Source organism: Budorcas taxicolor, chromosome 24, assembly GCF_023091745.1.
Source record: "Budorcas taxicolor isolate Tak-1 chromosome 24, Takin1.1, whole genome shotgun sequence".
Lineage (NCBI taxonomy): Eukaryota > Metazoa > Chordata > Mammalia > Artiodactyla > Bovidae > Budorcas > Budorcas taxicolor.
In genome coordinates this window covers 43715966-43742411 of record NC_068933.1, presented here as the reverse complement: position 1 = coordinate 43742411, position 26446 = coordinate 43715966, and the positions used below count along the sequence as shown (strand labels likewise).

Sequence of the window (26446 nt, the reverse complement as noted above, 5' to 3'; positions counted from 1 at the left end):
TTTCCTTGGAATTATACATACTTTTAAAAATGTACATGATTTTTAATGACAGCATAGGCTTACAATACATGAATGCTATATATTTAACCACTCGCTTAAAATTAGATATTTGTATTATTTTCCTCTTTTCCTATATAATTATCCTACTCATTAATCTTTTAAAATACATCCTAAGGTTGTTTCCTTATGAAAGATTTTCATAAGGGGTGTTCTAGGGACAAAATATGACTATTTTTAAGTCTCGATTCAAGCTGACAAATTAACTGTCTAAACAGTGCAAAGGAAGTTTCAGAGGGATTCATTTGAAGGGAAATGTATCTTGCAAAATTTGCCCTTCTATAAAATAAATTTCAATACCTTAAAGTTCAATTCTCCAGAATGCTCATGAGCTGAGGTTTAATAGCCTCAGACTAGACGGTGGGAAAGATGCCCTTGATAAGGGCATGGAAAGCCACTCCAGGATTCTTGTTTGGAGAATTCCATGGACAGAGAAGCCTGGTGGGCTACCATTCATGCAGTCAAAAAGAGTGAGACATGACTGAAGTGACTTAGCACAGCACAGACGTCAGCAAACCCAGGTGACAGCCAGGGGCCATTTAGTTACCTTCTCACTGACCAGTTCAGATCATCCATATTATAGATATGTGGGCAGGAAAGTGGTCAGTATCCATACAAACAACAAAGTGCTTTTTGAGGTGTTTATTTATAACTTTCAATATAATGGCACGATAGTCTAACTTTTGTGTGTCCGAAGGGAAAAAAGTTATCTTGAGTCTCTACACCTGAACTGTGCAACTGGCACCAAGAGCCTCCATGCCTCTCTCTGTGTTTATTCCTCCAAATGGCAAGTTGGAAGGACTGATGCTGAAGCTGACATGCCAATACTTTGGCCACCCAACGTGAAGAGCCAACTCATTGGAAAAGACCCTGATGCTGGGAAAGATTGAGGGCAGGAAGAGGAATGAATGACAGAAGATCAGATGTTGGGCGGCATCACCAACTCAATGCACATGAGTTTGAGCACGCTCCGGGAGTGGGTGATGGACAGGGAGGCCTGGCGTGCTGCAGTCCATGGGGTCGCAAAGAGTCGGACTCACCTGAACTGAAGATTCTGTTTGGCTTGAGCATGAAACCACTCTTTAAAAAATGGCACATAAAAGTACATGGTAAGAAAATGCATCTTGACACAACATTGAAATCACTCGTTCTGGTTGTTCATCCATGAGAAGTCACTAAACATGAAATAACTAAGCTCTGAATGTTGACAGCTACATACAATTCTTTGGTTAGATAATATATTCCAAATCACCCACATTGCAATCTCCAAGGTGCATTATTTAAGAATTATAAGAATCTAAAAAATTCCAGCAGAACTATTCAAATCCCTAAAGATGATGCCATCAAGGTTTTGCATTCATTATGTCAGCAAATCTGGAAGACCCAGCAGCGGCCATAGGAATGGAAGAAGGTCAATCCTCATCCCAATTCCCAAGAAGGGTGGTACCAAAGAAAGTGCTAAGCATTGGACAACTGCACTCATCACCTGTGCTAGGAAGGTCATGCTTAAAATCTTGCATGCCAGGCCTCAGCACTATGCAAACCAAGAACTCCCAGATGTCCAAGCTGGAAAGGAAGAGGAACCAGAGATCAAATTGTCAACATCTGCTGGATGATAGAGAAAGCAAGGGGACTTCAGAAAAACATGTACCTCTCTTTAATTGACTATGCTAAAGCCTTTGACTGTGTGGATCATGACAAACTGTGGAAAGCTCTTAGAGAGATGGGAATACCAGACCATCTTTCCTGTCTCCTGAGAAACCTGTATGCGGGTCAAGAAGCAACAGTTAGAACCCTGCAGAGAACAACTGATTGGTTCAGGATTGAGAAAGGAGTGTGACAGGGCCGTCTGCTGTCACCCTGTTTGTTTAATCTACATGCTGAGCACATCATGAGAAATGCTGGGCTGGATGAGTGACGAGCTGGAATCAAGAGAGGCAGGAGAAGCATCAACAACCTCAGATATGCAGATGATACCACTCTAATGACAGAAAGCGAAGAGGAACTAAAGAGCCTCTTGACGAGGGTGAAGGAAGGGAGTGAAAGAGCTGGTTTAAGACTAAATAAAAAAATCTAAGACCATGGCATCAGCCCCATCACTTCATGGGGGAAAATAGAAGGGGAAAAGGTGGAAGCAGTGACAAAGCTCCTCTCCTTGGGCTCAGAATCACTGCAGATGGTGACGGCAGCCATGAAATCAGATGATGGCTTCTTAGCAGGAGAACGATGATAAACCTAAGCAGTGTGTTAAAAAGCAGAGACATTACTCTGCTGACAAAGGTCCGTATAGTCAAGGCTGTGGTCTTCCCAGTGGTCGTGTGCAGTTGTGAGAGCTTGACAGGAAAGAAGGCAGAGCATCAAAGAACTGATGCCTTTGAACCGTGGCGCTGGAGGAGACTCCTGAGAGTCCCTTGGAGAGCAAGGAGATCAAACCAGTCAATCTTAAGGGAGATCAACCCTGAATAGTCACTGGAAGGGCTGATGCTGAAGCTGAAGTTCCAGTATTTTGGTCATCTTATGTGAACAGATGACTCTTTGGAAGACTCTGATGCTGGGAAAGATTGAGGGCAGGAGAAGAGGGAGTCAGAGGATGAGATGGTTGGACAGCATCACCAGTGCAATGAACAGGAACTTGGGCAAACTCCAGGAGATTGTGAGGGACAGGGAGGCCTGGCGTGCTGCAGTCCATGGGTTTCAAACAGTCGGACACGAGTGGGTGACTGAACAACAGCAACAACCAAAAGAGTAGATGCACGTTCACGTACGATGGATTCACTTTGCTGTACACTCGAAACTAACACAGCACTGTAACTCTACTATAGGTCAAGAAAATATTTTGAAAAAGAGAATTGTGGCTCCAGTCCACTCTTTGATAGAAACTTCTGGGATGATGGAAATGATCTTGATCTGTAGGCACCAATATGGTGGCCTTTAGTCACACTCTTCAGCACTTGATATGAGGCTACTGCAACTGAATTGGTGATTGATTTCAATTTAAATCACCACCTAAGGCTAGTGGTTACCACATTAGATAGCACAGCTCTTGTACTCAATCATGTCCTGCATGAACATGTGTAACACAGAGGCTATGTGGCTGAGCTGTCTTTTTTTAATCATTTGTAGAAAGTTTAAAGAAGGCACATTGGCAGACTTGTGATAGAAGAGTCTCCATCTGTGTTTTCCATCCAACTGAAGTCTTATCATCATCCCAGAAGATGTTGAAGAGCTGAGATAGATATCTCTGGGCCTTAATAATAACAAGGTCTTGAACTTGGACTATCGCTGACTGGCTTAAATGAGTTTTTCACTTGAAACATGAAATGACAAATCTCTAGAGGAAACAAGTTTTTATACAGTCTCTTCCTGAACAGAGGCACAAACCCGACCTGGGCTTCTTGAAGGCAACTCATGGGTTTTGCTCAAATGTTCATTCTCAGGGCCCAGTGCGTGGTAGTCAATCAGTGAAGATTAGCGAAGTCTTGGATATTAATAAAGATTAACAAACACATATTCATAAAGAGAGTTATGAGCTCAGGTTCTGAGATGGTATAAGCCAGAGTTGTCTCCATTAGCTGTGAGGTTTCAGTTTACTGAAGTGTTGCAGGAGATGCGTTTTTTATTCTAAGGTACTATTTCTGGCCTGCCCACATGCTCAAGAAACTTTAGACAATCCTCTCTTTCTTCTTCTTAACATTGTTTTCATGTGTAAGGAAAAATTTACAAATCTCTAAGCATTTTAAAATTTAGTCAAGTCTGCCTTTTCATGATGTGACTTTTCTCTATATTAAAACTTAGTGAGGGAAAATAAGCTCTGTGTAGGTACAAAAAACCTGGAATGTGCTTAGTGAAAATGATCAAATGTTACCACTTTAAGTCATCACCAGAAAAATCTGCCAAATTAGCAATGAGGCTGCTTATAAAATTTCAAAGGATTTTTTTTCAATTATATATAGAAACTCATTAAAATTGGCTAAGCAAAGCATTACCTAGCAGGATATTTGGGGGGAATTTCTGTAAAGAAAGAGATAAAACGTATCTTTTTATAATATCTGTGTCCATAACATAAAAATAAGAGGAGACTTCAAGGTCTCGTATATACAGTATGTCCTCTTAAGGTGTTGCAAGCATTCTTGGAAAGTTTTGTGACTCATGCTAGCAAGTTCAGGAAAATCGCTTTTCCTTCCAAAGTCAGAAAAAAAAAAAAAAAAGAAATCCTATATTCCAGTACTATTCCAAAACTTGGCTAACTTTGAATGGTTAAACTGCAGTGAAGAATAAAGAGGAAGCACATGAAATAACACGGTAACCCGCCTGGGGCTTCCCAGGCGACTCAGTTGTAAAGAACTTGCCTGCCATGCCTGAGACACGAGAGACGCGGGCTCCATCCCTGGGTTGGGAGGATCTCCTGGAATAGGAAATGACATCCCACTCCCTATTCTTGCCTGGAAGTTTCCATGGAAAGAGGAGCCTGGAGGGCTACAGTCCATGGGGCCACAAAGAGTCAGACACGACTGAGCGACTGAGCAGACAGCAGCTGCTGTGATTCTGCTAATAATCATGTCATAATATTTCATCCTCACAAGGTGCATATGGCCTCTTAACTCCATGAGAGAGAGACAGACAGACAGAGAGACGAACAGAGAGAGAACGAGAGAGAAAGGGGCCTAAAGACAGTTGCCTTGCCAAGGTTCACATAGAAAAGTTCTCTGCAGATTTTAGGCAAAAATTAAATCTGATCACTTCTAGTTCATTCTAGTCTATTCCATTAAGCCATAACAAAGGCAGTGTTTGATGGAAATTGGTTTCCCAATATTTGTGATTAAGAATGCATTTTCCGGCCAAAATGTGGAAACAGCCTAAATGCCCATCAACAGATGAGCGGATGAAGACAAGTGGTGCCCGCACACAATGGAGAACTGCGCAGCCACGAAAAGGCTGGATAATGCCATCTGCAGTGACATAGATGGCCCTAGAAATCACTCATGATACTAAGCGATGGAAGTCGGATAAAGAAATATATGGTATCACTTACAAGTGGAATCTTAAAAAATAATACAGATGAACTTATTTACAAAACAGAAACAGACTCACAGACTTCAAAAAGAAATTCACAGCTACCAAAGTGGGAGCAAGGAAGGGGAGGGGCAAATTAGGAGGTCATGATTAAAGCAGGTCAACAGCAGAGACGTACGTTACAGCATAAGGAGCTCTACTCAATATTCTGTGTGTGTATGTTAGTCACTCAGTCATGTCTGACTCTTTGTGGCCCCATGGACTGTAATTTGCCAGGCTCCTCTGTCTATGGACTTCTCCAGGCAAGAATACTGGAGTGGGTAGCCATTCCCTTCTCCAGGGGATCTTCCCAACCCAGGGATCGAACCCAGGTCTCCTTATTGCAGGTAAATTCTTTTGTCTGAGCCACCAAGAAAGCCCACTCAATATCTATAATAACCTATATGAAAAAAGAATCTGAAGAAGAATGAATAGACATATAACTGAATCACTTTGTCATACATATGAAACTAATACAACATTGCAAATCATGTATTCTCCAATAAACTTTTAAAAAGAGTTTTATGGCAAAACAATACAATATTGTAAAGTAATTAACCTCCAATTAAAATAAATAAATTTATATTAAAAAATAAAATGCTTCCCCATTAAAAAAAAGAAGAAGAATGCATTTTCCAAGATTAAGAGTAAAACATGTCTTGAAGGTGGTTGACTTCCCGTGAACAGCCCATAGTGCGTAACTCTCCACTCAGTGTCACAGGCCTTCAGTTCAGTCACTCAGTCGTGTCCAACTCTTTGCAACCCCATGAATCTCAGTACTCCAGGCCTGTCCATCACCATCTCCCGGAGTTCACTCAAACTCACATGCATTGAGTCGGTGATGCCATCTCATCCTCTGTCGTCCCCTTCTCCTCCTGCCCCCAATCCCTCCCAGCATCAGAGTCTTTTCCAATGAGTCAACTCTTCACATCAGGTGGCCAAAGTACTGGAGTTTCATCTGTAGCATCATTTCTTCCAAAGAACAACCAGGGCTGATCTCCTTCAGAATGGACTGGTTGGATCTCCTTGCAGTCCAAGGGACTCTCAAGAGTCTTCTCCAACACCACAGTTCAAAAGTATCCATTATTCGGCACTCAGCTTTCTTCACAGTCCAACTCTCACATCCATACATGACCACTGGAAAAACCATAGCCTTGACTAGATGGACCTTTGTTGGCAAAGTAATGTCTCTGCTTTTATAATATGCTGTCTAGGTTGGTCCACAGGAAAAACCATAGCCTTGATTAGATGGACCTTAGTCGGCAAAGTAATATTGCTGCTTTTGAATATACTCTCTAGGTTGGTCATAACTTTTCTTTCAAGGAGTAAGCATCTTTTAATTTCATGGCTGCAGTCACCATCTGCAGTGATTTTGGAGCCCCCCCAAATAAAATCTGACACTGTTTCCACTGTTTCCCCATCTATTTGCCATGAAGTGATGGTACCAGATGCCATGATCTTCATTTTCTGAATGTTGAGCTTTAAGGCAACTTTTTCGCTCTCCTCTTTCACTTTCATCAAGAGGCTTTTTAGTTCCTCTTCACTTTCTGCCATAAGGGTGGTGTCATCTGTATATCTGAGGTTATTGATACTTCTCCCGGCAATCTTGATTCCAGCTTGTGCTTCTTCCAGCCCAGCATTTCTCATGATGTACTCTGCATAGAAGTTAAATAAGCAGGGTGACAATATACAGCCTTGATGTACTCCTTTTCCTATTTGGAACCAGTCTGTTGTTCCATATCCAGTTCTAACTGTTGCTTCCTGACCTGCGCATGGGTTTCTCAAGAGGCCTTAGCTCATGTCTATGACATGTTTCCAAAGGGATAAAGAAGGAAACTCCTAGAATCACAATCAAATGCAGAAGACACATGTCCCCTTCTGCAGCCGGGCTGCTTCCGATGACAACTTACATTCAGACCTGATTCCCTGAAAACACAGCCAGGTCTTCATCAGTGTTTTCCTATTAATAACATCTGGATCTAAGAAGAACTGGAGAAGTCCTTTAAAGATCTATTGATGGGGTAGAGGTGAGAGGAGGAAGCAGTGGTGGGCATAACTGTGGTCTGCTCTGAGTGCAGCTGGCAAGGTGGTCCTTTAAGAGAACTAGAAAACAGGGATTCAGTGGGCTGCTTGCTATCAGAGGGGTCCTGCTTCATGGACTGACAACTCCAAACAGTGTCAGTGTGCAGACTCCTCTCTGACAACTATTTTACTGGTCTATATTCTAAACAATGGATGTACTTCTGATGAGATATAGTATTTATTAAATTAGCAAACCATCAGCTCCATCTGTCGAACTCTCTATTATGCAGCCATCCCCAGAAACACACAAATTCGGCTACAAGCTTTAGTTTCACTAGTCATTTCAGAGTAGTTCACAATCGTCTGAGCTCACAAAGGCTGCAATTCATGCGCCTGTAGTGCGACCTTTTGTAATGTAAACAACAGATTGAAAACGGGCAAGAAGAGCAATGTGATCATAAAGATGGATGGACCGAGAATATTGTCACACAGAGTGAATAAGTCAGAAAGAGAAAAAACAGAGTATATTAATGCATCTACGTGGAGTCTGGAAAGGTGATACTGATGAGCCAATCGGCAGGGCAGGAGTAGGGATGCAGACGCAGAGTGGACGTGCGCATGGGAAGCGGGGAGGAGGGTGAATGGGAACCTGGGCCTGACACACGCACACTATCGTGTCGCACAGCTCGTGGGAGGCCGTTACACAGCACCGGAGCCCATCTCAGAGCTCCGTGATGACCTGCAGGGGTGGGGCTTGGAGGCCGCGGGGCGGGGCTCCAGGGGGCGGGGACACGTGTATAGAGGTGGCTGATCCCCTTTGCTGTACAGCAGAAACGGACACAGCATTGTGAACAACTACGTCCCAGACTTGAGGAGACTCAGTTCTGCTGTTCTGTGCGGCCCCTTGCAGGTCTGGCCTGTGAGGGATGGGCCAGGCGCTCTGTGCAGGTGCGCTCCGTTGGCCCTCGTCAGCGGCTGGCTAGGTGACACGGCCTGTCCTGGGTGCTTTCGCGTCCCCGCCTCCTTCTCCCACCTGGATAAGCCCCCAAAGCCCACGGACCCTCACACCAATGTCTCCGTGCCTGCTTCCGGTGGCCCCAAATGAGAACCCAGCTCAGCGATCTTATGGCGAGTCTGCCGAGGACCACTCCCACCCTGGGCAGGACAGGGGCATGCGTGGGGCCTCGCCATCTACAGGCCCCTTGCGCGTTTCCGCTCAGCGTAACCCGCGGGGAGATGTCTGATGCGGAGAGAAAAGCGCCTTAGAGGGAAGAGACGTGGGGGTCACGGTGTCCCCCTGGGCTGAAACCTCGGAGGGGACACACCTAGAAAGGGGCTCGAGTTAGGGTGACAACCCATCACCTCCTAAGCCTCCAGGTGAGAAGGTTACGCTAGTTCTCTGCTCTGCCTACAAAACACTTGGCAACAGTTTTGCATTTTTTTTTTTTTCCTTTTTCCAAACACTATAGCTTCCCAGGCCCTGGCTATATAACAAATCAAAATCCTTGGATGTAGGGAATATATATATATATATATATATGTAGGAAATATATTTAGGATATACAATAGGATATATTTGCAGGATATATGGGCCTTCCAGGTGGTTAAGTGGTAAAGAATCGCATGTCCAGTCCCTGAATTAGGAAGATCCCCTGGAGGAGGGCATGGCAACCCACTCCAGTATTCTTGCTTAGAGAACTGCATGGACAGAGAAACCTGGTGAGCTACAGTCTATAGGGTTGCAAAGGGTCAAGACATGACTGGGTGAAGAAACAGCAGCAGCAGGATATACAATAAATCAGAATCCCTGGATGTGTATATATTAATACATATAGAAATATATTTAAATAAGCATAAATGCACATATTTAAATATATTTAAATAAATAAATAAATATATATAAATATATGGATATACTTTTCTATCTATATAAAATATATGAATATATATTCATACATATAAAATATATACATATTTAAGGCTCCAAATGCAATTCTAACACACAAACCATAAATGACCACAGAAATGGAATATGGAAAATGACCTGATGTGATAAAAACAAATAAGTCATTCCTTCTTTGCTCTTAATCAGCTGTCTCTGATCAGAATTCAGGAAGGACATCCAAATTCTTAATAAATTAATTGCAGCCTCCAAGGGTATGGATTGTTTATCTGTCAAAATGGGCCTCCCCTCAAAATGAATGTTTCTCTGTCATGATGGGGAATGACCAAGAATTCTCGAGCACTGAATGGACATCCAATGATGTCCACTCTCTTCCATGACTATGCACCCAGGAAACACGTCTTTTCAGGAGGAAAGAGGGGGAAATGTGAAGGTTTAGATTCCGGCTTGGGGCCAGATGCTATTCTGTGTGTCCCAGTCCCTGCCTCCAGAACTCTCCCTGACTACAACCCATGTTGCCTGCAAGAGGGGCATGCATGTGCAAAAGGAATTGTCCCCCACCTGCAATTACACCCTTAAAGGGTTGAAGTCAATACTGCAATGTTACTTGGGCAGCAGTGATTGGTCAAAGACTCCATCGGTGCACAGCTGCACTATTAACTCAGGGCATGATTCACAAATGATTCTTGTCCTATTGTAACGGCTGATAGAGACCTGGAGATGAACCCAGTCTTTCAGAGAAAAGCTGATCTTAGGCCAAAGGGCTGGCTAAAATCTCAGGCAGGACATAAATAAATAAATGAACAAAAATAAATAAAACCTTTATATAAGTTGATATAAATAAATTCTCTCTCCATATATATATATTATATATATATGCATACCTAGTTAGGCTTATATAGAGCTATATAACATCTTTAAATATATATCTAGATATAGCTATACAGAAAGAGCAAGTGGATGGAATCAAAATATATCTAGAGAGGATTCCATACTGGCTTATCAATATTTTCAGTTCTTCTATATTAAAGTTTAGTGTTTAAGTTAGAGAGACCTGGGTTTGAATAATGGCTCATCACCTAACTGATCATCTGTCTTCTCTGAGCCTCAATCAAAGCAGGGGAATAGTATCTTTAGGTTGTCAGAAAGAAACAGTAAAATCTTTCACGTAGATATCTTACCTCAAGATAAGGTAAAACATCTTATCTTGCTTCTGTCTATAGGAAGCATTTTCTTAAGTTTAATCATCCAGTTCAAATAAATTTAGCCCAAACAACATTATTTATCATAAAAACCATAATAAGGAGGCTTTAACCAAAATCGCATGGAATTATGCAACCCAATTTTGCAGCTCTATTATTGGTGCAACTTTAGAAAATTTCATTTAGAGGCAAATGCGTGGAAATAACATAGCAATCTAGAAATCATATAAACACAAAGCTTATGCTTTAGAATTATATTTCACTGACCCTCCTTGTGTTTATACACACACACACATATATCCACAGCGCGGCACGGGAGCCCTGGAAACCCTTCCCTGCCCTCATGCCAAGGACTCTTCGCTTGCCATTCTTACTGTTTAGTGGTTACTGAGCTCCGTGTAATAATCGCCAGTTTTCCGCCCCCCACCCCGACTGCCCCCTGCTGCAAAGATCTCATCTATTCAGAGGAGCATAACTGCAGAGCTGTTGAGACAGAGAGGCAATCGCTGCATCTCACCACTGCTGTGGGCCTCCAGCTGGGAGGCGGAGTTGACGGCCACCTTGCAGAGAGAACAGTAGAGCAGCCTCTTCGCCTTCTCTTCCTCTGTCTCCGTGGAAGGACAGGAGCTGTTGCCGCTGGCTGTGGTGGGGCTCTTCTCCACTTTAGAGGTGATCTCCGTCGTCATAACACTGCTTTTGCGAATTTCCACAGTTGTCGTCGCTGATACTGCTGGTGTCCCTGTGGTACTATCTGCAATCAAAATAGCACAGGAGAAAAGGCAAAGACAGTGGCATTATCTTTCCCTATTTGAAAACGCATCCCCGATATTGCACGCTGGTAATAATGAGAAGAGCAACTAGCCGCGACCCCGTGTCGACCACGCGGCAATCATCTCCTGAGGAAATGACACAGACGCACACTTACAATTGTGTCTATCGATAGAACACACTTGGACAATTCTTGAAAATACATACAAATAGGCTTCACCATGCTTCCTCGAGGTAAATACCCATGCTCGAGGTTCTCCTGTCAGTGTGCGGCCTTTCACTAAAGTGTTCTTTACAGGGCGCTGCACTTTGCATGTGTCTCCCAGGATGGCTTTAAAAAATGCAATGGAGAGTAAATGCGTCTAAGGGATGTTCATTTCTCTTTACTACTTGTCTTTCTATTTTCCTCTACGTCTCTTCCTTTAAAACAAAATAGGTAAAATAGGGCTTCCCTGTTGGTCCCGTGGTTAAGAAACCGCCTTGCAACGCAGGGGACACTGGACCGATCCCTGGTCTGGGAAGATCCCATGTGCCGCGGGGCACCTGAGCCTGTGTGCCATGACTGCTGAGCCTACATCCTTCAATGACTGAAGGCTGTATGCCCTAAGGCCGTGCTCCAGAACAAGAGACGCCACAGCAATGAGAAGCACGCAGACTGCCCCTAGAGAGTAGCCCCCACTCCGCGTGGCTGGAGAAAGCCCGTGTGCAGCGACAAAGACCCAGAACAGTCAAAAACAAATAAAACGAAATAAAATCACAGCCAAGACCCTTTTAAAAAGTTGGTTGTGATCCTTTGCGTGCTTGTGCAAAATATATGGGAAGTAAAGAACCCTGATGTCACACTGCTTTGTCAAGATCAAAGGTTTATAAAATTCTTGCCTTATTTACAAAGAGCTGTATGTTCAACAAATACAAAAATCATCCATATACAAACAAGACGAATTCTAATCTGGCATATTTATTTAGCACATGCCCTGCACCGGGATGACCTCAGGGAGTGGTGACACAACAGCATTCAAACACCAATGGCGACTCTTCATATGGGGTCACGGACTGGTCACACCATGTTAATGTCCCAGCTTTCAAGAGCATGATAACCAGGAAGGCTTTGATGCACTGTAACCCTACAACCCTTCTGGCTCTGAAGTCTGACTCTAAATCTGGAGAGGTCAACTTTCAAAGTGAGCCTTGTCTTAGCTTCACTTGGGTAGACACAACTCCCAACCCAAATAGGCTGGTTAACACAGTGTGAGCAGCGTCTGCCAAGTCCAGTATGAATTGCAAATGTGCTCCAGGCCCTGTGCTTTCTATTTTTATATTCCCTTTTCACTGCCTCCTGGCTGGCTAACTCTTAACCTCCTACTTAAAATACTCCCAGGCAGCCTCTCCAGCCACAGCCACTCTTGGGGTTGTCTCTCCTCCCACAGGTTGCCGTGCTCACTATCCAATGCCGCCCTAAACGCCCATGGTGAATGGAGTGGGCAGTGGCTATAAGGGACAGTGGTACCTGCAGTGAGGGGCTGTCCTCATAAAATGTAGTTCTTGTTCATTTCTGTTACCAACAAGCCTTTGAACTTGGATTTTCACTCTGATCTGGAGAGAGAGGTGGGAATATCGGTAAGCCTAGTTACGGCTTCTTTCCCAAATATGGCACGGAAACACTAGTCAGTCAGAAGAAAGATGGGTTCTTGCTGTTTTTCATTAATTAATTTTTATTAAAAATTTGGAACTATAATTGATTTACAGTTTCAGGTATACACAAAGTGATTCTGCAATATATATATATTTAGCTATTATATATCTACATATTTGTGAGTGTATATGCATATATATATATATATATATATATATATATATACACACACACTATATATGTATGTATGTGAATATATTCTTTTCCGGATTCTTTTCCATTATAGAGGGATGCTGAGGGATATTGAATAGAACAATTTATCTGGATCTTCCCTTTGCCCTGACCCTTCATATACTTTTAACCACTTATTCAGCCATAATGCCGTTAAGGTCCCCTGCAGTATCATGGAGAACATCTTATACCCATGTTAGAAAAAATAATCATAGTGCCATCACCAGTTTTTCTCATGGCAAGAGAAAAATAAATAAAATTAACTAACACCAATTTTGGCCATAAGAATGCATTACCTTGAACACTGAAAGGCCCACTTCCTGACTAGTCTTTACTTGTCTTCTAAGGTACCAACATTAAAATATCAGAAATTAGAAAATTTAGAAAATTTCATATCCTAAAAGATGACCCTGTTAAAGTGCTGCATTCAATATGCCAGCAAATTTAGAAAATTCAGTAGTGGCCACAGGAAAAGGTCAGTTTTCATTCCAATCACAAAGAAAGGCAATGCCAAAGAATGTTCAAACTACTGCACAATTGCACTCATCTCACACACTAGCAAAGTAATGTTCAAAATTCTCCAAGCTAGGCTTCAACAGTACATGAACCGAACTTCCAGATGTTCAAGCTGGATTTAGAAAAGGCAGGGGATCCAGAGATCAAGCTGCCGACATCCATTGTATCATAGAAAAAATAAGAGATTTCCAGAAAAAATCTACTTCTGCTTCATTGACTATGCTAAAGCTCTTGACTGTGTGGATCACAAACTGTGGAAGGTTCTGAGAGAGATGGGAACACCAGACCACCATACCTGCCTCCTGAGAAACCTGTATGCAGGTCAAGAAGCAGCAGTTAGAACTGGACATGGAACAACAGACTGGTTCCTAATCGGGAAAGGAGTACATCAAGGCTATATTGTCACCCTGCTTGTTTAACTTCTATGCAGAGCACATCATGAGAAATGCCGCACTGGATGAAGCACAAGCTGGAATCAAGATTGCTGGGAGAAGTGTCAATAACCTCAAATATGCAGATGACACCACCCTTATGGCAGAAAGTGAAGAGGAACTAAAGAGCCTCTTGATGAAAGTGAACAAGGAGAGTGAAAAAGCTGGCTTAAAGCTCAACACTCAGAAAACGAAGATCATGGCATCCGGTCCCATCACTTTCCGGCAAATAGATGGGGAAGCAATGGAAACAATGACAGACTTTATTTTCTTGGGCCCCCAAATCACCTCAGATTGTGACTGCAGCCATGAAATTAAAAGACACTTGCTCCTTGGAAGAAAGCTATGACCAATCTAGACAGCATATTAAAAAGCAGAGACATTACTCTGCCAACATCTGTCTATGCAAAACTATGGTGTTTCCAGTAGTCATGTATGGATGTGAGAGTTGGACCATAAAGAAAGGAGAGCATCAAAGCATTGATGCTTTCGAACTGTGGTGTTAGAGAAGACTCTTGAGAGTCCCTTCAACTGCAAGGAGATCCAACCAGTCCATCCTAAATGAAATCAGTCCTGAATATTCCTTGGAAGGACTGATGCTGAAGCTGAAGCTCCAATACTTTGGCACCTGATGTGAAGAGTCTACTCATTAGAAAAGACCCTGATGCTGGGAAAGATTGAAGGCAGGAGGAGAAGGGGACGACAGAGGATAAGATGTTTGGATGGTATCACCGACTCGATGGAGATGAGTTTGAGCAAACTTTGGGAGATGGTGAAGGACAGGGGAACCTGGAATGCTGCAGTCCATGGGGTTGCAAAGAGCAGACACCACTGAGCAACTAAACAACATCAACTGTTCCTGGGGTTTTCAAGGCAGGAATGCGGATGTGCTTTGCCATTCCCTTCTCCAGTGGACCATGTTTTGTCAGAACTCTCCACTGTGCTCCGTCCATCTTGGTTGGCCCTACATGGCACGGCATTATCCCTAGAGGATAAAGTACATTTATACCAAGAATGTCAAAGGTTAGAGACCCCAGACCATCTATGGCTTGGGCTTAGTAAAATGTTAATGTTTCTTAAGGGAAGTCCCTTGCACGAGACAGGCTCAGGGAAATCAGGATCTAAATACTTAATTTCTGGCACTTAATTCCCTTGTGGCTCAAATGGTAAAAATCTGCCTCCAATGCAAAAGACCCGAACTTGATGCCTGGGTTGGGAAGATCCCCTGGAGGAGGAAATGCAACTACTCCAGTATCTTTGTCTGGAGATTTTCAAGGACAGAGGAGCCCTGCCATCCACTGCGTTGCAGAGTCGGCCTCAACTGAATGACTAACACTTTCACTTAACCTTGTTACATTTTGTAGGCCACTTAGCTGAACAAAGATCTGTTATTAATATTAATATTTTCTCAAGATTAAGGTTAGTTTGAGTGAAATATAGTCATGTTTTTCACTTTAAATTTAATATATAGATCTTGAGTCCACAAAGGTAAGAGTATTATTAATTTATAACAAGATATGAATTTTTCAGTTACTGTTAATTTCTCAGTAGTAAAGAGGACTTTTTTTCAACAAGTAAAGTAAATATATTGTAAGATCAAACCATAAAGGAACCAACTATTCTATTTAGATGGCCCTTGGTTTCTGCATCCATTTAAAATATTAAAAAAATAATTCCAGAAACTTCCAGAAAACACAATTTTTCCGTGGGAAGGTGATTATTTACATACCGTTTACATTGTATTTGCAACGATTTGCATAATGTTACACAGTTTTAGGTATTAGAAGTAATCCGGAGATGATTTAAAGTAAATGGGAGGATGTGTACAGGTCACGTGCAACTGCTGCTGCTGCTGCTGAGTCGCGTCAGTCGTGTCCAACTCTGTGCGACCCCACAGACAGAAGCCCACCAGGCTCCCCCGTCCCCGGGATTCTCCAGGCAAGAACACTGGAGCGGGTTGTGCATCTGCTACCTCATCTTATAGAAGCGCTTGAGCATCCATAGATTCTGGTATCTACAGGGTTTCTGGAACCATTTCCCCATGAATATCAACAGATGACTGTACAGTGCACAGACAATGACATATAGCAAAGCTCTTTTCTTTAGTGTGGAAGATTAAATTACTAGTTATGCATAATACCTATCCACTCATTAAAATAAAATTTTATATCATTGACCATGTTAATAACATACACTCTTGCTAGGATGTGATGAGACTTATCCCTGTGATATTCTTCCCCAAACTCGTAACCCCTGTCTAACCATGGGAAAAGCATAAACAAACCTAAATTCAATGACATTCTACACAATTCTTGATCAAGAGTCCTCAAAAATGTCTAGGTCACCAAAACAAGAAATCTGAAAAACTGTCATGGTCCAGACAAGTCTAAGGACTCAGGATGTCTAAATATAGTCTGGCGTCCTGGTTGAAATCCTGGGGCAAAAAGAAAAAAGGAACATTAGGTAAAAAAATTTAGGAAATTCAAAGGAAGTATGGAATCTAGTAAAAGCAATGTATTGGTTATGGTTCTCTAGCTTTGACAAATGCACCACAATAACCTGAGATGCTAATAACAAGGAAAACTTAACAGCATATACTGGAACCCTCTGTAGTATTCTTGCGCCTCTTTTGTAAATGTAAAGCTAGTCTTAAAATGAAAGTTTATTGATAAAAAAGAACTAGAACCTGTCACCACACAGTGCGTTATTCAGTTACTTTGTAGAATCACAGCAGTGATCTCAGTGGTTACATGCTACACTTTCTTGGTTTTTAGACGAGGAAATTTCCATAAAACTGGGACTTGACATTGCATCTCCCACTTCCAAATCCTTATTTCAGGTCCAAATTGTTATTCTATGTTGCAGTGATTCATGTATTTGAACTTCACTCCATCAACATTTTTTGAGCTGCTGTTTTGCACTAGGTTCTACCTAAGCCACTGGAGACGGGAAGGATAATAAATGTCCCTTACGTGGTTCATGAGACATCCCATAATGATCTGAAATAACAGTAATAAATATACCAGCCGTTCTTCCATCCATTTTGTCCATTCATACACCCTTGCATTTATACTTGATGTAAAAAATGCATTCAATAAATATTTATTCAAAGAAAACAATGAATGAATAAATGAGCAAATGAATGAGCAAGACACAATTATAGCTGAAGACGGCAGAAGCAATGTTAGAGCAGTTATAGATACTAATACACTCATCATCATAAAAACTAAGAGGGTAAATTAGGAGTTCAGGATTAACACTTATACATTGCTATGTATAAAATAAACAACCAGCAAGGACCTACTCTATAACACAGGGAATTATATGCAATATTGTCTAATAACCTGATAAAAGAAAAGAATCTGAAAAAGAATACACACACACACACACACACACATGAATCATTTGACATATGTCTGAAACTAAAACACCATTATAAATCAACTATATTTCAATTTAAAAAAAAAAAACATAGGCATACCTTCTTTCTCCCCACCTTAGAGAAGAAATTGGGGTATGGAGAGTTTTGGGAACTTGCCCAATGCCAAAGCTGCCAGCTGTAGGGCAATGATTTGAATTCAGCCTGGCTCAGAAGCACATGTTCTTTTGCTAAAATTTTGAATTTTTTTCATAAAAAAAAAGAACTGATCACATCCCTTCAGTTTATTCCAATTGACCATGATTTATTATGATTGTTGGAAGATAGCATCTTAAAAATTTGACTTCAAAAGAAACAAAACAAGGCCCGAGCTAGAGTCCATCAGGTATGCCCAATCCTCCGCTCATGCTAACACATTAAGTTGTTGGAGTCCATTAGGGGGAGGGGAGAGAAGGAAAACCTGCAGTTTTCAAACAATCTCTTCTGCAAAGTGATAAGAGCAACCCACAGGCCCTCCTTATTGTAAACTTTTCCTTTTTTTCCCCAAACGATGTGAAACTAGAACCACGATTCACTTTTCTTAACGTTTCCCAGGGGCTGATTCAGATTTCTTTGCACTGTTCTACCAGTGATCCTCTAGGAACGATATATGTGACAGGGAGTCGAAAGTAATGGGTGTGCTTTAGGGGGAAGGCAAGGTTTGAGATTGTACAGGTTTGCATTTCTGTGCTGTTTTTCTGCCAATGCCCTGAAGCAAATATTCATTATTATAACTGTCACTGTTTGGCTTTGGCATCAAAACAGATTGCTAATACTTTGTGGAACGGTGCTCTCGTGGAGGATGAAAGGAAACGTGTCAGTATTCAGAGTGGCCCATCTTGGCCCTCATTCTTGCATAAAACACTGGAAATACCTTTTAAAACATTTCATAAAGCATAAGAAAAGATTCCAGAAAATAATAACTTGAATTCTAGATAATAAAATAGAGCGGCCAACTCACATGGTCTGGGTAAGGAAAGCAGTTTCCTAGTTACAGATCTCATGATCCAACTCAGAGAACCAGAGGTAAGTTATGGAAATTTCCTTCCAGGTAACAGAAATGAATGCATGCATGCTCAGTTGCTCAGCCACGTCCGACTATTGGCGACCCCACGGACCGTAGCCTGCCAGGCTCCTGCATCCATGGGACTCTCCAGGCAAGAATACTGGAGTGGGTTGCCATTTCCTCCTCTAGGGATAGTTCTCGACCCAGGGATCAAAGGCATATCTCCCGCGTTGGCAAGCAGATTCTTTACCACTGAGCCACCTGGGAAGCCCTGACAAATTAATACTATGACCCAAAGATTCTCATCGTGTTTTCTGGTTCACTGAAGACTCAGAATGATATTCAATTTATTTCCTTCTTGTCTGTGAGAATTTAAGTCTCAACCAGGCTTGCAAGCAAGTGACGAGAACAGCTGCTTCCTCTTAAATATGCTGACATTCTGAAGTATAAAAAGGTGTTTCGTGACCAAAAAAATAAAACCACACACACACACATGCAAGCTTTTAGAAATTATTACTGGCAGTTGTTTCTTTCCTCTGGATTTTACCTCATTTAACCACCATCATCTGGGCAGCACCGCCCTCTTAGACACGGGCAGGAACGGGCCCTGCACTGGGCTCAGTACTTTTGGGGGTTCCACATATCACAAGCCACTGAAACAAAAGTCTATTTTTGTATTTTTTGATCTTATGAAAAACACTTTTTTCAAGTTTGATAACCAACTAAGCAAATGGGGATATTAATTAGGAAGGGAAGTGAGAACTGGACTGGGTGCCCCGAAGGCCAGAGTACAGAGTCAGAGAATTCACAAGTGTGTGTGAGCGCATGTGTGTAGAGGTTATGACCGTGCGTCTCTGTGTGTGTTGTGTCTATGTGTGTGTGCGTATGTTTTTTTGTGTGTATATGTCTATGTATTATGTTTTGTGTATGCACATGTGTCTATGTGTGTGTATGTTTTGTGTGCACGTATATGTCTATGTATGTATGTTTTGTGTGCATGTGTGTCTATATGTGTACATGTATGTTTTATGTGTGCGTATATGTCTATGTATGTATGTTTTGTGTGTGCACGTGTCTATGTGTGTGCGTGTATGTTTTTTGTGTGCGTGTGTCTATGTATGTATGTTTTGTGTATGCACGTGTGTCTATGTGTGTGCGTGTATGTTTTGTGTGTGCATATGCAGTTTTATGTGTCTATGTGCAGGTGTGGTTCTGTGTGTTGAGATAAAAGATCACAGCCTCTCTCTGGAAACCAGAGAAAGAGGCTTGTTTTCAAAACACCAAATGATGTCAAGTCACCAAATGTGAGTCTACACAGAAGAGTCCCCCCAGATATTGCCTCCCTCTCTGAAGAGAAAATGCTTCAGATTGGCTGGAAATCCTGAGCCCACAAAATGAGGTTGGGGAGAAAGGTTGCCTCCCCACTGGGCTCCCAGATTTGAGTGGGTCCAGTTACCACCCGAGGGCTTCCCTGGTAGCTCAGCAGGTAGAGAATCCACCTGCATTGAGGGAGACCTGGGTTTGATTCCTGGGTTGGGAAGATCCCCTGGAGAAGCGAAAGGCTACCCACTCCAGTATTCTGGCCTGGAGAATTCCACGGACTGTATAGTCCACGGGGTCACAAAGAGTTGGACACGACAAAGCGACTTTCATCTTCAGTTGCCACCCGAAGGGCTGACTTAGGGTACAGCGTCTGCCCTGTTCCTGCACATCTGTTCTACTTGGCAGGGCTGAGCTGACTCAGGTGGGGAGAGCCCTTGACCTTCGGGTTACAAGGGCAATCCTTGGATACAGCCTACGGGACTGACAGCGATGCTTGAGGTACCTTGTAAGCACTGAACTGTATAGTGTATGGTCTCCGTTTGAGCTCTTGACTTGGTCCTGAAACTTTTCAGGCGGGCTTGATTTAATCCTCCTGTGTTAGACCCTGTGTTAATCATTGGATGTTAAAAGGTAAAAAACGACATTATTTGTGGACCAGAGCAACCAGGCTGCATACCATGAGAGGGAAGGGAACAATGGATTTGCTGTCTTTGAAGAGGTCGAGGAGACATCTCCAGAAAATAATAGAGAAATACTTGCACTTCAAATTCTAACTTTACCACACCTCCAAAGGTCGGCTACTTGGAAGTATCATGCATAACAACGATCCACTGTCCTTTTTAAATGAAGTCCTATAGAGACCTGATTAAAGCACTTAATGTCCCAAGGGATCAGGTGAGTAATTATTTCTATCTTTACATCGTTTGAACTAGAGTTTCCAAGTCTTGTGCGCATCAGAAATTCTAGATAGGCAAGTGATTTCAAAAACTTAAGAAACCCCAGAAATATCTCACTGCAACTTCTGAGATGTTTCCGAAGCTGCTTAATCTATGACTGCTTGAGGCAATTACATCAACAGTAGATTCAGACTCAGTGATCCTGGTTACTGACCTGCTGAACTCACCTTGGGTTGGGCACACCAGATGCAGATTAGAACATCAATTGTTCTGCTGAAAAGTATTTGAGAGAGAGCCTGTTAAAAGAAACAGCTTATCCATCTTCTGAATTTCCCTCTTGAAACCAGGACCATTTCATGGGGACTGGACACCATGTGAATTATGTGATTTGAGAAGATACTGTTAGATTGCTTTAATTTCAAAGAAAAATTTTTCAGAAATTCAGGATATTCTTATTGCTGACAGCAATTTGGGAGGAAGAAGGCTAGAGAGTCAGGTTGCCAGGTTAGTGAATGATTGCAGAAGCTCTCAAAAGGAGGAGGTGATCAAAACTGGATCAAAGGATGCTTGAGCTGGAGAGGCAGCAGAGAAATGGGGAGTGGCAGGAGGAACAGCCCAAGAAGAAGGGAGACCAGAGGCTCCAGAAGCAGAAGGAAGGCAGCAGGAGCCCCCCAGGCCCCAGGCAGTGACCCAGGGCCCAACAGCTGGCCAACGGGAGCGGAGACGACCTACTCTGTATCCTCAGCCTCAAATGTCCTTGATCTCAAAATGGATATCTCTAGTTTACGTCTTTGTTTAAATTTTATATTGGAGTACAGTAGGTTGTATACTGGAATATAGCTGATTGTACAGTAGAGTATCCTTGATTGTACATTAGAGTATAGTTGACTGTATATTGGAGTACAGTTGGCTTCCTTGCTGGCTCAGATGTTAAAGAATCTGCCTGCAATGTGGTAGACCCAGGTTCCATTCCTGGTGGGGAATGGCCACCCGCTCCAGTATTCTTTCCTGGAGGGTCCCATGGACACAGGAGCCTGGAGGCCTACAGTCCATGGAGTCACAAAGAGTTGACACAACTGAGCAACTAACACCTTCACACTTTCCTAGTTGATTAACAATGTTGTGTTAGTTTCAGGTGCACAGTCAAGTAATCCAGTCACACATACACATGTTGTTATATGTGTCTATTCTTTTCAAACTCTGTTCTCATTTAGGTTGCCAAATTCAAATTTAAATTGAAGAAAGTAGGGAAAACCACTAGACCATTCAGGTATGACCTAAATCAAATCCCTTATGATTATACAGTGGAAGTGAGAAATAGATTTAAAGGGCTAGATCTGATAGACAGAGTGCCTGATGAACTATGGACTGAGGTTCGTGACATTGTACAGGAGACAGGGATCAAGACCATCCCCATGGAAAAGAAATGCAAAAAATTAAAGTGGCTGTCTGACGAGGCCTTACAAATAGCTGCGAAAAGAAGAGAAGAGAAAAGGAAAGATATAAGCGTCTGAATGCAGAGTACCAAAGAATAGCAAGGAGAGATAAGAAAGCCTTCCTCAGTGATCAATGCAAAGAAATAGAGGAAAACAACAGAATGGGAAAGACTAGAGATCTCTTCAAGAAAATTAGAGATACCAAGGGAACATTTCATGCAAAGATGTGCTCGATAAAGGACAGAAATGGTATGGACCTAACAGAAGCAGAAGACATTAAGAAGAGGTGGCAAGAATACACAGAAATGTACAAAAAAGATCTTCACGACCAAGATAATCATGATGGTGTGATCACTGACTTAGAGCCAGACATCCTGGAATGCGAAGTCAAGTGGGCCTTAGAAAGCATCACTACAAACAAAGCTAGTGGAGGTGATGGAATTCCAGTCGAGCGATTTCAAATCCTGAAAGATGATGCTGTGAAAGTGCTGCACTCAATATGCCAGCAAGTTTGGAGAAGTCAGCAGTGGCTACAGCACTGGAAAAGGTCAGTTTTCATTCCAATTCCAAAGAAAGGCAATGCCAAAGAATGCTCAAAACCGCACAATTACACTCATCTCACACACTAGCAAAATAATGCTCAAAGTTCTCCAAGCCAGGCTTCATCAGTGTGTGAACCATGAACTTCCAGATGTTCAAGCTGGTTTTAGAAAAGGCAGAGGAACCAGAGATCACATTGCCAACATCAGCTGGATCATTGAAAGAGCAAGGGAGTTCCAGAAAAACATCTATTTCTGCTTCATTGACTATGCCAAAGCCTTTGACTGTGTGGATCACAATGAACTGTGGAAAATTCTGAAAGACATTGGGAATACCTCTCGAGAAACCTATATGCAGGTCAGGAAGCAACAGTTAGAACTGAACATGGAACAACAGACTGGTTCCAAATAGGAAAAGGAGTACGTCAAGGCTGTCTATTGTCACCCTGCTTATTTAACTTCTATGCAGAGTACATCATGAGAAACGCTGGGCTAGAAGCACAAGCAGGAATCAAGATTGCCGGGAAAAATATTAATAACCTGAGATATGCAGATGACACCAGCCTTATGGCAGAAAGTGAAGAGGAGCTAAAAAGCCTCTTGATGAAAGAGGAGAGTGAAGAAGTTGGCTTAAAGCTCAACATTCAGAAAACGAAGATCATGGCATCCGGTCCCATCACTTCATGGGAAATAGATGGGGAAACAGTGTCAGACTGTTTTTTGGGCTCAAAATCACTGCAGATGGTGACTGCAGCCATGAAATTAAAAGATGGTTACTCCTTGGAGGAAAAGTTATGACCAACCTAGACAGCATATTAAAAAAGCAGAGACATTACTTTGCCAACAAAGGTCCATCTAGTCAAGGCTATGATTTTTCCTGTGGTCATGTATGGATGTGAGAGTTGGACTGTGAAGAAAGCTGAGCACCGAAGAATTGATGCTTTTGAACTGTGGTGTTGGAGAAGACTCTTGAGAGTCCCTTGGACTGCAAGGAGATCCAACCAGTCCATTCTGAAGGAGATCAGCCCTGGGATTTCTTTGGAAGGAATGATGCTAAAGCTGAAACTCCAGTACTTTGGCCACCTCATGCGAAGAGTTGACTCATTGGAAAAGACTGTGATGCTGGGAGGGATTGGGGGCAGGAGGAGAAGGGGATGACAGAGGATGAGATGGCTGGATGGCATCACTGACTCGATGGACATGAGTTTGAGTGAACTCTGGGGGTTGGTGATGGACAGGGAGGCCTGGTGTGCTGTGATTCATGGGGTCGCAAAGAGTCGGACATGACTGAGCGACTGAACTGAACTGAACTGATAGTATTAGCTTAAACCCATAGTTTCCCACATACAAGCAGGCCTCATCTAAGTAGCAGTCATACCACCCGCCACCTCAGCCCCTGCACACACACACACACACACACACACACACACACACACAACAGGCAGAGGCAGAAAGTATAAAGGAGTGTAACGGTGACACCGATAGTGTTGCTCACCGGAGAGCACACAACCCCACACAGAAGGTGGAGTCCATTGTGCCATCCAGTCACCATCTGAGAAACGCATGCCCAGTTTTACCAGTCGTTGTGGTTCTTATTTTGGTGAAGGCCAGAAAGTTTCACGTGAGATTTCCGGGTGTTCGGGGTTAGGAGCCGTGTGCATGAGTGTGCGTGAGTGTGCATATTGTGCGTGAGTGTGCGTGAGTATATGTGGTATGTGTGGTGTGCGTGGTGTTCGTGAGTGCACGTGGTGTGCGTGCGTGCACGTGGTGTGCATGGTGTGCGCGGTGTGCGTCAGTGTGCGTGAAAGGCCTGTGTGGACGCCGGCCTCCGCGGGGCTGCCCGCGCCATTCTGACCTGCCCGTGGGCTCTGAGCGCTGGGCCCCTCACAGCGCTCCCGGGACCCAGCCGGCTCCCAGCCGGCCTGCCGCTCTCCGGCCAAAGGCGAGTCCTCTCTGCAAGGAGAGAGGCTGCTGAGGGCTCCTCTCAGCTTCTTCTTCACCAGAGGACCTGCCCTCCCTCCTTTCTCTCAAGGCAGAGGCTCCCTCCAGGACAGCGCCGAGGCGTCCGCGGGCCTCAGGGAGTAGGGCCGAATACCTCGGTGTCACCTCAGCCTGATGTCTCTATCACCGCCTCATCGTGTTGCAGCCTTGGTTTCTCTAAGTCAGTGGGGACTGTGTTCCCTACTCTTGCGGCTTATCTCATAGTTAATATATTCCACACGGAGCGACAACAAGCCTGCTAGATATGTGGTAACTGATAAATACACAGGTGCTGTCGGCAAATTTGTCCTGTCAGGCATTTGCCTTTCTTTCAAAAGCTGGGGTCCTACCCCCAGAAGGTACTAGACTGCACCCTGGGACAGCAGGACAAAGAGCAAATCTTTGACCTTATGATCTAAGTTTTCATCCTGAACCATTTTCACCTAATTTTCTCCCCCTCTCTCTGCGCTCCTTTGCCTCTCACAACATCCAGCAAGAACACAGCCACGAAGTTGGAAACATCTGTGAACCAGGTCATCCTGTTCCTGTAAAGGAGAGGTCCCAGAACTTCAGTATACACTGAACCACCTGGAGGCTTAATCGGACCCAGACTGTAGATTCTGCCCTTAGAGTTTATGGTTCCTAGGTCTGGGTTGGGGCCTGAATATCTGCATTTCTGACAAATAGCCCAGTGCCGCTGCTGTGGGGTTGAGGACAACTCTTCAGGACCCACCAGTGACACGCCTGTCAACTAGTTTCTGGTCTAGTAACAGGTCTCGGCTTTAGAGCTATAATAACATATAAATAGAAAGTCATGAGTGTAAAACAGGGGAAGAGGAATCGGGTGACCACAGTCCTGTTTTGTCTGTGACTAAGGGAGTTTCTGAGACATGAGACTTTTAGTACTTTGGGGGACACCCCAGCAAGTCAGGACAAGTTGACCACCCTAAGAAGGAATTCGGAATAAGTTAAGGAAAACTCTTAAAAATACTTTAGGTACCTAAGCAAGCAATGAGTATCTCTTTTAAAAGATACATTTTTGGAGACTCATGTAATTTATAAATGAAGGAGAATGTAGATACATTCAGATACTTAAAACAGAGAAAAATAACTATGGGGTTTAATTAATCTGCCACTTGGCCTTTAAACCAGGGGTTCTTTTTGTAAGACGGTCTCCTCTCCCTAACCTAGAATCTACGTTTTCAAGGGAATCTGTTTCCTACAGCACTCAGAAAGTATGCTTCCTCCCTTTCCTTCCAAACATAAATTATCCAAAGTAAATTAGTTCAAAACTAAATTACTAGAGCAAATATCATAAGATATCACTTATATTAATATATGGAATCTAAATAAGACTGGTACAAATAACTTATTTACAAAACAGAAACAGACTCACAGACTTGGAAAACAAACTTATGGTTTCGAAGGGGTAAGATGGCAGGTGAGGGGTAAATTAGGAGTTTAGGATTAACATGTGCAAAGTAGCATATGCAAACCACAACCATCAAGGACCTACTATAGAACACAAGGAACTGTATGGAATATTTGTTAATAGCCTGTAATGGAAAAGAGTCTGAAAGAGAATAGACACATGTGCATGTGTAACAACGACATTGCTAAGCACCAGAAACTAACACAACAGTGTAAATCACTTACACACCCACAGAGATAAAAATAAAATTCACATACACACAATACTAAGCTACTTGGAAGGCAGGACCGTGAGTGCTTGGGAGAGCTGATTCAGGGGGTCCACCACTGTTCATACAATTGATAAGCACCAAGAAGTGGGGAGTTTTGTCAGAATCTGTGAGCTTTCTGATGAACATAACAAAAGAGAAAGAGGACAAAAAATCAATTTATTCCGAAGTTATTTTAAGGGACCTGGATGATACTAAAAGGCATAGGAAACAGGTTTTTTGAGGGGTTTGGGGGTGGAGTTTGTAATAGAGATTTTTCTTTTCCCTAGTAAAAGGAGAAGGAACTAAAACCTTTCCAAATTTATGAATGGTGGTTCCCCCCTTTCAGGAATT

The 26446-nt window shown here is 42.8% G+C and overlaps 1 protein-coding gene across 1 annotated transcript in view; it reads right to left on the bottom strand.

The window, feature by feature from the left end:
* ZNF385D (zinc finger protein 385D) overlaps positions 1 to 26446 on the bottom strand; it is a 782386-nt gene that overhangs the window by 12471 nt on the left and 743469 nt on the right. Inside the window, exon 6 of the mRNA XM_052661397.1 lies at positions 10754 to 10987. Within this exon, the coding sequence (XP_052517357.1) occupies positions 10754 to 10987 (234 nt within the window). The remainder of the gene's footprint in view (positions 1 to 10753; positions 10988 to 26446) is intronic.